General features: G+C 40.2%; 1 protein-coding gene across 6 annotated transcripts; it reads right to left on the bottom strand.

Moving 5' to 3' along the window:
* Positions 1-1357: 1357 nt before the first annotated feature.
* On the bottom strand, positions 1358-15155 carry rufy3 (RUN and FYVE domain containing 3). Of its 6 annotated transcripts, none has more exons than XM_010736554.3 (18): positions 14592-15153; positions 9883-10056; positions 9400-9517; positions 9116-9217; positions 8821-8944; positions 8176-8240; positions 7728-7793; positions 7562-7631; positions 7391-7480; positions 6675-6758; positions 6333-6500; positions 5566-5663; positions 4289-4408; positions 3168-3291; positions 2995-3080; positions 2882-2909; positions 2641-2718; positions 1358-2012 (listed from the first exon to the last, which is right to left on the bottom strand). In XM_010736554.3, exons 1-18 carry the CDS (start codon positions 14851-14853, stop codon positions 1869-1871), a joined length of 2001 nt encoding a protein of 666 aa, XP_010734856.1. In that variant the 5' UTR covers positions 14854-15153; the 3' UTR covers positions 1358-1868. The 6 variants fall into 6 exon arrangements, with proteins under 6 accessions (XP_010734856.1, XP_010734858.1, XP_010734859.1 ...); XM_010736556.3 differs by lacking the exon at positions 14592-15153 and adding an exon at positions 11867-12531; XM_010736557.3 differs by lacking the exon at positions 1358-2012 and adding an exon at positions 2118-2331 and having other exon boundaries at positions 14592-15155.
* Positions 15156-16108: the final 953 nt, after the last annotated feature.

Here is a 16108-nt window from a genome sequence, read left to right as displayed (position 1 = left end):
TGTCGTGAAAAAATGTGGCTTTCAGAGTCCAGGGTCATTTAAAAACTTGATGTACAGATTTATGGTTACTAATCTTGGCAGGTAAATTGGTATGTCAGGACCACACTGGTTAATAAACATCCAAATTGTGATGACACTGGAGCTATGTGAGCCAATCAAATATAGAAAAAAGGTTCAAAATGTAGAAATTTTAAATTCTTTTATGATTAATTACTCACTTGATCTCCTGCAAGGTACAATTAGTGAGTGTTAAGTTTCTTTGAAAGGGAAAAACTAATTGTGGGTGACCCACTTTCACCTCCTATCTGCAAAATGTTTCTGAATACAATAAAAACAAATCATATCCTGCACATATGAGCTCTTTATGTTCCCTGATTTAAGATGCTGCACAAAAATGTAATCCAGGTTCAAATAATCCAGTCATACACCGGTAAAATTTTTATAAAAGTTTATTTATCTAAGAAGCATTTTCATCATCTCGCATGTTAGTTAGCTTCAACAACTAAACGTCACTAGTTTTACTGAGCATCTAATTTTTCTTCATATAAATCAACAAAACATTAAAATAGCGGTTATAAAGATACACCGATTATGCCCACTTCAGACCGGTCGGGTAGAGAGTCATGCATTTAAAAGTGCCATAATATGTTACAACGCCCAGAAAAGAAGTTTGATTATCCAGAGAAAAGACTAGAATCTAAATATCTGAATGTTGGATTTCAAGATTCACTGTGATGTCAACAAGAGATGATTTCAAGCCATTTTGTTAATGCCACTTCTAACTAATAGAGAAAACAGCAGCGGTAAAGAAACACCCAGTTTTGTAAACTTAAAGGAATAGTCTGACATTCCAGGAAATAGCCTTATGTCTGTATGGTAAATATGAAGTTACTAGCTCTGTTGAAAGGTAACAGACTCTGCCTGACTAATTCATTGAAAACACTAGAAGTGACTGCTCCTGGCAGCCCCACGCCTCACCCACCCCTGAGTGAGCTTTAGATGTGCTGGTGGGTGGATTTTGTTACCTTTGGACAAAGCCGGGCCAGCTGTTTCAAGTCTTTGGGCTGAGCTAAGCTAACCAGCGGCTGACTGTAGCTTCACATTGAACGTACGGACGTCTCTGTGGTGTCAATCTTTTCCTCTGACTCACATAAAGACTGAACAGCAAAATCAACTCTCTATGGTCTGAACACCAAAGCTGGATGATATGTCCAATAAATATTGATATCACGTTATGGAAACTAGATATAGTCCTGCAGGCCAGGATTTTGGTTATCATCACCTTGTGATTAAAACAGTATTTTTCTTTTCCTGGTTTTAAATTCTGCATTATAGCTTTACAATGTTCTGAACTACATTAGTCTGAGTGTTTTACCAATCTATGTGTATTTAAGACTGTGTTGAACAATTTTACTGCGTGCGAGTGTAAAAAAAGGTTTTCCTTTTTCATCCTTTAAAAGTGAAGTTTAAAATATTGTCAGTTGACTTTTTTAATCAATAATCCACTCAGTGGAAAGTCAGTTTTTAAATGCATGAGATGATTCAAGTTGTCTTTTTATAATCCAGGTGCCCTTTTCAGCTTTTTGACTGCAGGTTTTCACTAAAATACTAATGAAGAAGTACAGCTTCAGTTGTTTCTGAAAAAATGAAAACATGCATCCAAACAGCTCTCAATGGCATATTTGGATGTTACTAATTTAAAGTAACTAAAATACTGCAAGTTCAGAACTCGCAGGACTTCATCAGATTTTTCATTATTCAACGTCTTGAGTCATGAAGTCAAAAAGTGCATTTTTGCAGTGCCAGTTTTAGAAATGGATGTCTCAGGTCTCCGTGTGTCTGATCATTTTGTCTTGCTGTAACTTGTTTCATGTTGGTGTTGAAGCGTATTGTTGGAGCAACAGAGAGAAGCAGGCGGTACACACAATCTCTGGGAGAATGGAGGAAGGTAAAGGCAGCTCGTTGGACACACAGCTCTCGCAGAAAACCCCACTGCAGTTCTTACACTGTTTCTACAGAAAGAAAGACAGGATGATAAACACACAGGGATGTAAAATGAACCTTAAAAATCTTGGTTGAATCCAAAGTTGCTGGCTACATCTCCACCTTACAGTCTCTTTTTAGAATATTTTTATTTTTGTAAATGACCAGTGTGTAGGATTTATTGACATCTAGTGGTGTAGTTGCAGATTACAGACTACATTCCCCTTTGCTTTGCTGTTCCAAGTGTGAAGGAGAAACTGGTGGCTGCAGAAACACCCTATCAAGAGCGAGTGTTCAGTTTGTCAGTTCTGGGCTTCTGTAGAAACATGCGTAGATATAAGGCTCATTCTGAGATAACAAAAACACAACAACTCTTATTATCAGTGGATTATACACAAGTACATAGTATTAAAACTATGCAGCATCTGCATTCATCCAACCGAAGATAAAAAAGGACACCATTTTACTTCTTTAAAGTGTTTTCATGCTGCTTTAACTGTCCATCATGGGGAGGACTGCCATGTAATGTGATTTCGCCTCACCGTAAAAGATATTATAATTTATCTAAATTTTCTAGTGGCACTAAATATTGTAAAATCTTAATGAAAAACAAAGAGTTGAACCAGCACGGGTCAGAATAATGTTCCATCCTTGTACCTTTGTCTTGAGGAGGGAGTCGTCCTCCTCACACATGGTACAGACAGAAGGCTGACTGATCTCCACAAATGACTCGTCCTGCAGAAAATCAATTATTAAATGTTAATTATAGCCAATATGGGATCTTTGAAATATCCTGTTGATACTAGCACTACAATAATAGCTGTTACTTCAGTTCTTATTTGCATAGTAACAAATCAAACTACATGAATGCATTGAATTTGTACATCTTAGACTTTACCTCTTCATCCTCGTGATGTGACAAAGACCTTAAAGGAGGACATGAATAAATAAATGAATAACAGAAAAAAAGAATGATCTTTTCTAAAATCTGTAGTTCTTAAATTTACTTACAAGCTGGAGCTCAGACTTGTTTTGTCCTCTGCTCCTGCGTGTAACTGGTCATTGCCCTTTTTGACTGATGGGGATTCTGGGAGACTCTGTTGGTAAAATATGCAAATATTGCATCAGGACAAAGTAGACAAGAACTAATCTTTAATTGTGCACAGTTACGACCACACGTTTACTTTTGGTATGTTCTCTGGGAGTCTCCTCTCCTTCCGAGGAGTGCTGGGCTGTCTGGACGCCGTGTCAAAATGATACTCACTCCTTCGCTCTCGCTCTTTTCTCAACTCCAGCTCCAGATTAGACCTGAAACAAGACAAACAATGCAGTGAGTACAAATGTATACTAATGACAATTATGCTTTGTCCACAAATGGTTTATTATTACCATAAACAGACAAAAATAATAATGTTATCGTCCTCTATAATGCACAATCGCCAAATTTAGTAGATTGCTTTACAGCAGAAAAAGATCACAGACACAACAGAGAACATCTGTATATATATTTATGTAATATGTTGCTGGTCATGTGAAAACCTTTTTTTTTTGTGTGGCTGAGGGCAGATCAGCATGAGGTGGTAGAGTTCACTGGTTGAGGTCACAGTTTAGGGTTGGGAGAAAATAAAGTGAACAGACCTTCATGTAGTTTTGAAATGTAAACACAAAATAAATGGAGCATTTCTGTTGGGTTTGTTTATCCTCTTCAACAAAGCCAGTAAGAATATCTCAGACTACAGTAACAACATCATTTTCTCAAACGTGAAATTCATTTTTATAAACATTAAGAACACCACGGGCATCAGACATGCATGAGAAATTCAACAATGGTTGTTTTAAATGGCAAAAATGCCAAGAAACCCTGATTCATTTGACGTGGATAGGTCGGTTCAATGTGAAGGCTGGCAATATCCTTTATTTTTCCATGAAACAACCAAAACCAACACGGTGTGAGTCCTTCTATCAATGCTTTCTGACTGCTCCACCTTGCCCGTAGGCTCAGTAATTTCCAAAAACAAAATATGGAAACACTGAGGTAAAGTGCAAGTACATAAGAACTGCACTTAAGCAGAGTACTTGAGTAAATGTACTCTATTCCTTTCCACCACTGCTAATGGACAGTGGATGTGGGACTGAGTCAAAATAAACTACAATGTGTGTGTGAGTATGTCAATGACAACAATAGAGCTCTATGGCACAGAGGACTAAAATATATCAGGCTGCACGGGCAACAGATTCATTGTTGTCTCATGAGATTTGTTGATCAGAAGAATAAAGAACATCATCAGCCTTATTCAGACTTTACCTGTGCTTCCTCAGCTGCTCCACCTCCACCTGCAAGCTCTCGATTTTATCCCCAAAGTCCTGTTTGAAGAGTCGGTTGGCCTCTCGAGCCAGATCCCTCTCTCTCTCGGCCTGTTTGGATCTGGTTTGAGGGGGTGGGTCACATAAACTTATGGTAAAATGAAAACTTAAAGAAAAGAAACATGGTCGAAAAGAGATGTCAACTAAAACTTAAAATTAAAAAAAAATACAAAAAGATAAAATGTCTGGGAACTAAACTCAACGAGGACAACAGGGAAACTTTAGCCAAAGAAGATGAAGCAGGCTGTGTTTGTTTATTGTTTTATTAGCCTAATGATTACTACAGTTTACACCATGTTATGATCACATACAATTCAAAATTAATAAATTAATTTTGCCCTTTTATTTCTTGCTTCGTCTTGCTCCTGTCCTGACCTTCTACACTTGAATGTGGATCACCAAATAACAACATTGGATATCGGTCCTTAAACATCAGTCCAGATTCCGTCTCTTTTTTAATTCCGTCAGTCTCTGTGGGTTGAAAATATTCAAGCACAGTCTCCGGTAGTGGTATTCTTTGGAATAACATTACAGCAAGTCCACCACTTCCCAAATATCCAGGATGTGTCTGTTAGCACATCAGTCCGTCATATCTTAAACCTGTCCACAGCGGACACCCTGCCATCTACTTGTCTCACCTTTGTCAGAAAGCATTAATGGGGTGTCTGTAAGAAATGCCTACCAAACAAAAGTAGAAATTTGATGTGGCAAACACATCTGTCAGAGAACACAAGGATTAAAGGCTGCTAAAAGGATCGATTCAGTCCACACTACTCAAAGCTGATGTTGGAGAGCCACTGCAGGAGGTTGTTAGGAAAATGGTTTTATTGTCAACAACAAAGGAGCGTCGTACAGAAAAGATAACATCCTAGTTTGGTTATTTCTATATTAGGCAGGGGGTGTATGTTTATATTGAGATTCATGAAAGCTGGAAGCTACTGCTGCAGCTGCAGCAGCTTCCCTGCTGCTGAGTTCAGGTTTCTGGCCTGCTTCACCAAATGTTTCTCACTGATTAAATGATTTAAAAAAAATAAAATAAAAAAAATCACAATGACGAAAAATAATGACAATGAAAGTGGAGGGAGAAAAAAAACAGGACAATGAGATTTTTTTTTTCTTTTCTGGATTGTGATTCCATTAAAAAATACTCTACTACTACTACTACTACTACTACTGTAATCACCAACACCAATCACGGCTGTGGAGAACTGCCCTTACCTTGTCTCCATCTGTTTTACAGTGCCTGACATCTGGTTTATTTTCTCCTCCAGACGAGCGATGGTTTCACTCTTCTGTTTAGAGCTGGTATCTGCGCTCTGAAAGGGGATGAGCCATGTTATTAAGCTGGAAATAATAACTCAGCACATGTTTAAAAGACCGAACTGGAAGAATTTAGCGCTTTGTTTTTATTCCAATGATCTGTCTGCAGCCGTGTCCACTTTTATTGAGGTATTAATTCCACTAGTTTAACGTCACCACTTTAAGAAGTACAAGTAGTCATTACACCACAGACTTGAGAGGTGTGAACAATCAATGACCAAACTAGGAGCACTACAAATTCAAACAAAAAATCAAAACGACTACCTCTGTTTCTTTTCTTGTTGTTCCTTCTTCCAAATGTGATAACAGCTAAAATATTGTATTACTCCTTTTGCTGGAAGATCCACTAAAACACACTCAAAGATCCCAGATGATCCCCGGACAACAGTTTGAAAACAACTGGACAAGACGACTGGAGCACTTCTACGGCTTAGATTGTGATAAAAGGCACACATGCATCACATCATCTTGAAGCTTCCAAAAGAGGATTTGTGGTATTTAAACACAATTCTAACTTAAATTAAATATATTATAAATACTACAGGGTGCATCTTAGGCCCACTACCGTAAAAAAGTGATGAAATGATGAAAAACAGTCAGGACCATTTAAGCAAAAGTAATATTGCACATAATAAAACCTTCAATACGCAGAAATGCATCCTCACCTGTGACTTGTGGCTAAGCTGTTGGTTGATGGCACGAAGGTCGTCCAGCTGCTGTCTGAGCTCCACAAGAGCGTCCTGCTTCTCACAGATGTCTTTTTCCAGCATCTTCATGGACAGCTCCATCTCCTGCTTCATCCCGATCTGCACCTCCAGCTCTTTCTCAACATCCTGCACAGACACAGTCTATTTTTAACGCATGTCACAACCAGAAGACCAGAATACAGGAACTGATTTTACATAATGCATGCATGATGTAACACCTGACATTTTTAAGCGGATACAAAGAAACATCTATATTCTCCCAGAAAACAGAAGAGTGGCTGTTAAGTGGCTAAAACGCACCAATCGAAGCAAAGTTTCCTCTTTGAGCTGCTTGCGCGTTTCACCCAACGCTTGTCCGTCTGGTGCTGAGTCGCTTCTTAATGCCTGAAAAACACACAATTAAAAAAATTGTACACACATTACAGAATAACTGTCTTTACTGCAAATGTATAATTTACAAATATTGAACTTGAAAGCGAACTAAAAGTTGCTTTTGAGAAGAGGAGAATGTTAGAGAAGATCCGCATCTATCACAACACAATGACACATTCATTTTCTTGTAATCATTAACTTTAACAGCATTATTTGGTAAATTAATAACACAGTATTATGATATCATCGAGTTCGATAGTTCGCTACAAATATCAATAACATCTTTCTTTCTTGTTTTGATAGTTGTCAGCAGTTAATATTAAAATAATACAGAGTGAACTGCCCGAAGAATAATATTTGACTGTATACAGCTTTGTCAGAACATCTTACTGGTCTTCTTATACACATTATCATACCAATACCTTCATTCCCATTACTACCTATCAGAGAATATCAGCTCAATATAGTATGGAGTGACAATTCCAAGGCCACTGAGTAGACAGCAGAGGACCAACAAGAAAAACAAGTTTGGAGCCTAATTATTGAGGTTCAATAATGATCTTGGGTCACTCAGGCTTTTCTGAATTCAATTTAAAGTTGAAGGGATTTATTTCAGTGATAAATTAAATGAATTATGTGCGCACCTTCCTGGACTCCATATGATATGAGCTCTCCTCCTTTACTCTCTCCACATCTTCTTGTAAAGTGATGATCCTGTTATTTGCCACTGCAAGCTGCGGAAACAAAAGGCAGTTTACGGTTCTGTAAACATGGAGGAAATGAATTCATGCAGAAGTGAAACGAACGACTCTCACCTCTTCTGTTAGCTTTGTGTTAGACTTTTCCAGAGCGTCCACCTTGGCCTGGAGGTTATTTACTGAAGCACTATGAACAGACAGACAGAAAAAAAAACACATTAGTTACCAGCTCATCAAGCTGCTGAACAAGAGGGTGAAGAGAGAGACAGTCACACTCACATACCTTAAATGTCTGTTCAGCTCCTCCACATAATTCTTCTGATCAAGAATCGCTGTGATCTGACCGTCGCTGAAAGGACAGTAAGAGAGGGAGACTAATGAGACAGCAGACAAAAAGGACCTGGGCATCTGAAGGTAAAAGAGGCTCATTCTCAAAAGGGTAATAAAAACATAATCGGATTCTCATTTTCAGGTGATTATACACTGGTGAAAACATAGTAGAGCTCCCTAAATCTTACACATCTTAAGATGTTACCTCCAAAGATCAGAGCTTAAAGCTAACATAATGTTTTAGAAATCTAAAAAGGAAACATCAGCTGAATCCATGACAGAAAACAAATGAAAAATCTCTACCTAATCCTGGCTGTTGATTTCACTGTGAGGTAGTTTGAGAGAATAAATTGAAGTGAAACCAGACTTGCGGTGGTCAGAGATTAGGAAGCAGCACTCACCCCTCTGAACTCTTACTACTGTGTCCGCCATCTTTGAGGTACATTGAAAAATCGATGACCCCGACCTGCAGAAGTAATTTAACAAGAAAAAGAAAATCAATGACAACTGCACCTGAAAAAAACAAAAAACAATGCAAACATAACGACTACATGCTGCTTCTAGAAGATCCTTACTAATGTGTTGAATGAATTCTGACACAAAGAGGTTTTGTCCCAGCTTTGATGTGTTGAGGTAATCAGTCAATACGGCCTCCACTTCACAAAAGGTTTGTAACAGAGAGGTTTCACTTCATTGTACTTAGAATAATACTTGTTTAGCAAATCGATGACAAACTGGCAACCTGCCAATCCTCACAGTCATCGTGGCCTCGTTCTACATAAGTTGGTGGTTTAGGAAAGGCTACTGACTGTATGGAATTGCTACAGAATGATGCTGAGGGTTGTTTTGTTATGTTTGTTTCAACACGACGATGTAGAGCATTTTAATCCACTCCAATACACAGATCTATATTTTTTGCCTCAAGGTGTTGAGATTTTTAGCACTAAATTTAGAGGTTACAGTACAATTTAATGCTCACATACTGCAGATTTTTTCGCCCTTTCTCCCTGCTACAAAGTGCTGGTGAACGTGGAAGGAGAATTTACCTGAGAATCCAAGTCCTCCCCCTTCATACACAGATTGGCATCGATGACATTTAGCCCAACGAGCAGCCCCGCGATGACAGCTCCCTCTTCCTCCATCATCAATGCGTTGGGCTCATAGAATTCACTGCAGGGTAGAGATAAGAGTTTAAAAAAAATGCTGCCGACTGCGCTTATTTAAGCATCTCTGGTGTGTGCATCATGTGCTGAAACAATTTTTGTGGGGAGGAAATCAAGACATAAATGTTCTAATGGAGATGCCAGTGGACCTCCTCAACACAGTTTGATACAAACACACCTGAGCAGGTCCTTTCTGTTGATGATGGTCTTCATGTAGTCAGAAAGCTTCTTCTGCATCAAGGCCAGTCGTAACCAGGCACGCCCTCTCCCTAAAGGAGTTCTGATATCAAACACAGGACAGTTGGATATGAATAAAAGATTATCCGAAGATAACCCAGTACATAAAAAATAAAAAATAAAATCTTTACTTAACAATGGCAATTTGAAAAGCAATCCCATATTTTCATGGCATCATGTAAAAATCTTGTATAACATATTGATATTGGGATTGATGTAACTTACTTAAGGCCAGGCAGGTCTTTTACACTGGCAGTGATCTCTCCTGCTTCAGGTGTCAACTTCTCGACAAGCTCCAACGCCCCCCAGAATGATTTGTTCTGCCCAAGGAAGGACTTCTTGGCTGATGATTGAGAGAAGATGCTTGTTCAACTGTTCATTTTGAGGAATCAGTGAGTCATCATATAATGATGACAACCAGGAAACTAACCAGGAATAATCTTTTAATATAAGTAGATACAAATCACTGAAAATAAATTCACATACTTTGGTAAATACAGCATTTAAATAGCAATGGTGTCCATTTTACATCTGTTTGGCTGGTTTGAATGGGTAATAAGACACTAAATCTTCCCTACAACGACACAACCTAGTCCACAGGTTGTATTCTGAGACTTATCTGGATAAAAATGTTCATGCAGGACATTTTAAAACTTCTGCTTTCAAACTTTACAGACTTGATGACGGTGTGCAATGTGCTGTACATACTTTTCAAGCCATGTTTCAGACAGTGCTCCATCACGACAAAGAACTGCTGGAGAGGTGCATAGTCAGAGTCAAGTGTGCGTCCGAGGTTGAGAGCAGACTCGATCAGGCCCTTGATGCTCAGTTTGGCCATGTTCATCAAGTTAAGCCTTTCGATTGCAATGGGATCCTTGGGGTCTAAAAGTGAAAAGAAAGACAGGAAAAGGTGAGGCCTCGTAGTCATGACACAGACTACGGTCAAACAGCAGGAGTGACTCAGGAGTAAATTCCGGAGAGGCAGAGGGGAAAAAAACATTTTAGTCAGTTCTGGATTTTCTTCAATACGACAGGATGTGAATTTTCCAGGAAGGTAAAGTAACATAAGACAAGATGACAAAACAGATGAGTGTGGAACTTAAAAATCTATGAAACATTTTATATAAACCTAAAATGATGAAAAAAAGGAAAAAAATTGCCAAACCTAGTTAACACTTAATTCTTGGTATGATCCATCTCCAGTATACAACTAATCTATTATTTATGTAAGCAGATAACAGACACTGAGAGGCTTTTAGTGGACGAGTTGTCCAGGGTTATGCTTTTTATTTACAAATAAATACATTTGGTCTGCAGTTTGTATTTGAGGACTTGAATGTTTGTACACATAAGTGTGGCATGTTATTGCTAAAATTGGGTAAATCTGAATCAGGAGTATCATTCTAACAGCGATTTATAGAGAGGCTTTACTCGTTGCATGTAGTTATGACACACAAATTACATACCCGAGCTATACAGCCAGCTGATTAAGGACGAATAGTTTAGTTTCTGTAGTCTTTATTTAACTTTGCAGAAAGATTCACATTTGCTTCCTATACCTGTAGTGATGGTAACGTGTTAAATGTGACAGATATTACAAATTTACAGAAACTGGAACACATCAGACACAATTTTATGTTCAATAAAAAGGACAAAACAAGTCAGATGCATTATTTCACAGTTACTGTGATACAAAAACTAGTCAGAAAAAAATAAACTGAAGGAAATGACTTTTCCTCTTTTAAAGAGGAAACTCGCAGTCAGCCTCTTACAGAGAAGCGTTCAAGAATTCCCCGGCTACACAAAAACAAACCTGCAGCTCCAAAACAAAATGTTACATGTCATTTAGGTGACTTAAAATACTTACATACATAATAAATAGAAAAATATCAGCTGTGTGTCAGTATGGAGCGGTGAATGCAGTCATCTAATTCACAACAAGAGACGTCTGATCTGACAGTAGCATGACCAAACAAACGTTTCTGTCATTGTCTCTTAATGCTCCTCTGTAATGTCATTACAGCAGACAATTGCCTTTCAAGAGCTGCAGTGTTGAGTTTGCCAACTGGCTGGAGGACGTTCTTAACTGCCTCCATTTATCAGACCAAAAAAAAAACGTGGTGGACCTGCCAATCTGCCGGCTCTGTGCTGAGAGAAGGCGTGGCAAGCGATGGGGAAGAGGAAACTCTTGCTGGAGAGCAGGTATTTTGTTTTTACGTCCATGATTAAAAATCATAAAATGATCGCAATAACCGGATCAAAACAATGCCAAATTTAAATATTTTGTATCAGCTGCAACCTGTCTCAGTTAGAGTAAAAAAAAATGTAAATAAATTACATGCAAACCTATTTCTGCTGTGTGATCTTTCTACACGGAAGAAGTATCAACCCAAACTCTTGCCCTCAATTTGATTCACTGCAAGCCACGACAAAACAATTGGCACTTCCTGGTTGTTTTGTTGCCCAGCCCTGGCTTATTTACAAGCAGCGTCATCCTGCTGTGTAACTCTTAGGCATCAAGCCGTCTCCCCAGAAAATCGATCATGACACAGCTCGAATGGGGCACATTACCACAGTTCACCAGATGAAATGTGTAACGTCTGGGGACTTAGTGTATCACCACACCCTAGCAGAGATCACACTGTGCTCACAAACCTCCGCTGAGCGATGATGAGCTAATCTGTCACATTACCTTCATGGGCCGGCTCTGGGTCCGGGGTGAGGGAGATGTCATTGAGCTCGCGAAGGCAAAGCCACTCGCCGTCGACCGACACGCGAAAGTTGCAGAGATAAATGGTCTCCCGGGCGGCCTGGGTGATCTTGTCGGTGGTGGGAGTCGGGGTTTCGCTCTGAGGCGTCAGATCAGACATGATGACTCAGCTAATGCGAGGCAAAAAAAAAAAAAACAACACCACCGAGGGAAGAAGGCGCAGTAGCTTTCCTTTCAGGAACCGGTGAAAGGTTCCAAAGTATAAGAGGTCAGAGAGAAGAGGAAATCAGAGAGGATGAAAAGAGCATCTAAACAAAGAGCATAAAAGGCCAAAGACGGGGGAAGGCCCACAGCAGCTCTCAGCAGGTGTTTGAAAGGGTGCTGCTTCTCCTCCTCTCTAAGCCTGCATCCTCCTCTCCTCCGTGCTACAACTGAGTGAAATACGCTGCTGTCTTGAGAAAGGCTGCCGTGCCCTCTCCTCCGCCACCTCCTCCTGCTCTTCAAACCTCTTGTTATTCCTTTTGTGCAGACTGAGGGGGGCCCGGGGGGTGGGGGGGTGGGTTTTAAAATGCAAGAGAGCACGGTGCTGAAAAAAAATCACAGCCCTCCTCCGGTCAGCTTAGCACCGGTTCACTCTGATTGGACTGCCTGTGCACCGCAGTGAATGCACTGGGTGGGTGTCGACCAAGATGGCTGACAGCAGTGCTGGGTACAGCAACACATCATCACGTGAGCAGATGGTGCATGCGTAAAAAGGAGGAGGAGGACGGGGAGGAGGAGAGCGGTGGGGTGGGGGGGGTTCTCCCCAGAGTAACCAACCAATGCTAATGATGCAGCAGAGGACTCATCTGTCTCTCAAGCATCAACAGCATCCCCCTGACATGAAACAAGAGGCCTGTTATTTGACCACGCAATTATTGAGCTGGCTGCAGCAGGACAGCAAAAAAACGCCGACAGCAGTGAGCAACGAGGATAATGAGGCCAAAGACCCCGGATGTAAATGATTTGCATGTTGTTTTAATTCCCAGTTGTGGAAAACATGTGATGAACCTCTTCAAAAAATACTTTGGTGCAGTTTCTACAGGCACGTTGATGAAATGAGATGAGATTTAGGAGGGCGAGACAGTTAAAGGTGTTATCAGCATTTGTAATTGTGGTCAAATTGACCGAGCCAACAGAGCGCTCACTTCTCATTTCATTTGGCTGCAACAGTCAAATTCACTGAGAAAATGAAGTAGCTGTTGAGCAGCCAGAAACAGGAAACATCAATATTTGAACTCAAGTCATGTTTTAGGTGTCAAGTTGCTGGGAAACCACTTATTACATAAATGTTTAAAATTGTGTTATTAAAGTGTAAATACTCTAAAAAAGATTATGCAGTTTTTTAGAGGTTAATGTGGCTCGGTCGTGCGGTGTGTAGGGACTTTGTAGGGCTTCAATGAAGTCTGTCTGATGTCATGCTGGTACGCAAAAGATCTCTGAAATCATAGGATTCATTTGACTAAATGATTAGCCAATTTATTTAAAGGATCACTGTAAAATAGTTGCATTGGAATTATTGTTTGTTCCTGATTCAAGTATTTCTTAAAATATACCGCTGATGGAAGATCAGTGCAGGGGGGTCCCTGTAACCAAGACACAGACAGCTCCCCATGTTAATGTTTTTCCTGCTTAGAAATTGTCATTATCAATAATCTGCTCATTATTTTCAAGAGGTGGACCAAGCCAATATATTGGCTGGCTAAATATATATGTTGCCAATAAGAGGCAGAAATCAGAGCGGAGAGAGTTCATTTAAAAAACAGTGCCACCATCACATTGGTCTGCACTCTTACAAGAAAATACAAGGGATCATTATTAAAACTGTTGTTTATATTAAAAAAAAGAAAAAAAAAAGATAAATGTAGATTGTTGTCAGATTTCTCAGTATTGGTATCAGTCAGGCTATGTTACATTCGCAACTGCACAAAAAATGTGAAAAGCACCGACCACAATTTCCCAAAGGGCTGAGGTGACTGAGCAACAGCCCAAAATTCAATTTTCACATTTGTGTGTGTGTGTGTGTTTTAGTCGATTAAGAAGCAGTGTATATAGTTTGACCCAAATCCAGAAATCTCCCCCAAAAATAGTTAGTTTCACACTTCAGTGTGTGCTTTTTACTTAAGATATATGGCAAAGAGATGGATAATGCTCTCATCGAGTTTATCACAGTGGAAACTTTGGGTTTGATGTCACAAGGCTACAGTTTATGTGACACACACACACACACACACACACACACACACACACACACACTGACCTTTGATCTAAATAAAAGCTCGTGCTGACTATCCAACGTTACTTTTATACAACAGCAGGCAGAAGCTGCAAAGCAATTAACCACGCCTGTCAAAACAGCACATGACACACCTAACTGCATGAAGTTGACTTATAGTGACTGCTTTACAGCTGATTTCCCGACATGTAAACTCGAGGATGACAGTCAGCTGCTGTTCAGAGAGTTAATGTTATTCACCACCTTTCTTACGTCAGCTGAGTCAAACACTGACCGTCACACTGAGTCACAAACACGCAGGAAGTTGTTTGTTTATGGACCCTACCAGACTAGCACCGCTCACTGTGGGCACAGTCAGGTGTTTTTTTTTTTTTTTAGTAAATTGGGTTTGTTAATTAGTGTTGGACTTTTCAAAAGTTCGTCGGCACTTACTTCTGCGCTTTGACTCGATTCTCTCGATCCTGAAGTCATACTGTCGGAGAGGAGAGGGTGACAGCGAGACAGCCTTCCCAAATGTCAAGTTTGAGGAGTTCAAAGCCTCCTTGAAGTATATCACCGAGGTCGGAGACAGAGTCTCGTCCGGACTGTCAACGTGTCCGTTTTCGTCGGAGGAATTTTGTCTCCCAGAACTTTCTGAAGCCTCTGAAGACGACTGCAGAGGCACAGCTCCCAGCGGCACGTCCCGCTCCGCCATCCTCCCTCCGGTCAAACCCGCTTCATGTGACCAGCGAGCGGACTGTCAGTCAGCGGCCGGCGAGCTAGGCGCGGTTAGCAGCTGCGGCCACGCACCGCCGTGACTAGTAAAACAACCGACAGACCCGTCCGTTAACTCCAACAGTCTCTCCGGTAGTCACTCCGCCTTTCGCCTCGTCCTCCCCAGCCTCACGGTGACCCGGAAACAGCTCGGCATTAGCACACTAGCATTTTTTTGGTTAAAGCTGTCCTGCTGATTGCGCGAGAGTTTGCGCGCTGTGTCAGCGGTACAGCACGTGACCAGAGATGGTGTACACGGCGGGAGATGAGGCGCTGCTAGCAGATTCACGACCGAGGCTCAGCCCCGGGAAGCTCCCATGATTCATTGCGATATACCGCGGAGCTCCCGTGCTTCTCCTGTTTGTGAGACTCTCTGATGAACTATTTCTATATTTAACGGGACAAAACACAGAAATATCACAGCCTGCTGGAAAACGATAAAAATAATTTGTATGAGACTTAGATTTATGACTTAATGACTTTATGTCTATATCTTATAGCAATGATGTCCGATTTATTATATAATGCACAATTATATTCACACTAAAGGAAGGTTTTGTGCCTTACATAAATAGGAAACTATACATATATAGTGCACAGGGTACCTGCTACTAAGGCAAAGAGAAAATATACAAAAAAGTGCATCAGTGTTATGTAGAGTATGAATGAGACGTGAACACTGCCTTCAGAGATCCAACACTCATAAGTGTTACAACAACATTGTTTTTTTTTTTTCATTTTTGTAGAATGACTAACACTACAATGTGTGGATTTAGAAGACGAGATGTAAAAGGAGAAGCCATAACATTGAGCTGTTGAACACAATGTTTTTGGTGACCATGGTGGTTAAATTCAGTTCAGATGCCGAGTTACGAGCCACCAAACTTTTTAATCAGTACAGGATTTAAACATGTTTCATCATGGCTTAATGTTATTGGTCATGCTTAAGTGTGGACCTACAAAACGGAGTTAATAATGTGACCCCTCTGAAGAGAGCTCTGCCACACGTGTAATATCTACAATGGACAATAGGAGGAGATGCAGGACTACTGACATGGCAGAAGTTCTTTCTCCATAGACATTTTGCTGAACTTTGCCCTGACCTGACCAGCAGCACCTGCCAAATCTGACATTTGTAATATTTAAGCGCCATCTGAAGTAATATACAAATATGTAAACATTAGTCAAATTTTGAC

This window comes from Larimichthys crocea, chromosome III (assembly GCF_000972845.2).
Source record: "Larimichthys crocea isolate SSNF chromosome III, L_crocea_2.0, whole genome shotgun sequence".
Classification (NCBI taxonomy): Eukaryota; Metazoa; Chordata; class Actinopteri; family Sciaenidae; genus Larimichthys; species Larimichthys crocea.
This window is presented reverse-complemented; position numbering and strand designations above follow the sequence as displayed.

Bases quoted from the DNA above. Each gene is read 5' to 3' on its own strand.
- rufy3 (XM_010736554.3), bottom strand. From the start codon at position 14,853: ATGGCGGAGCGGGACGTGCCGCTGGGAGCTGTGCCTCTGCAGTCGTCT. The intron at 4,409-5,565 runs GTAAGGGCAGTT...CCCTCAAACCAG, and splicing joins GTAAAACAGATGGAGACAAG to ATCCAAACAGGCCGAGAGAG. The intron at 2,719-2,881 runs GTAAAGTCTAAG...GATTTTCTGCAG, and splicing joins CACATCACGAGGATGAAGAG to GACGAGTCATTTGTGGAGAT.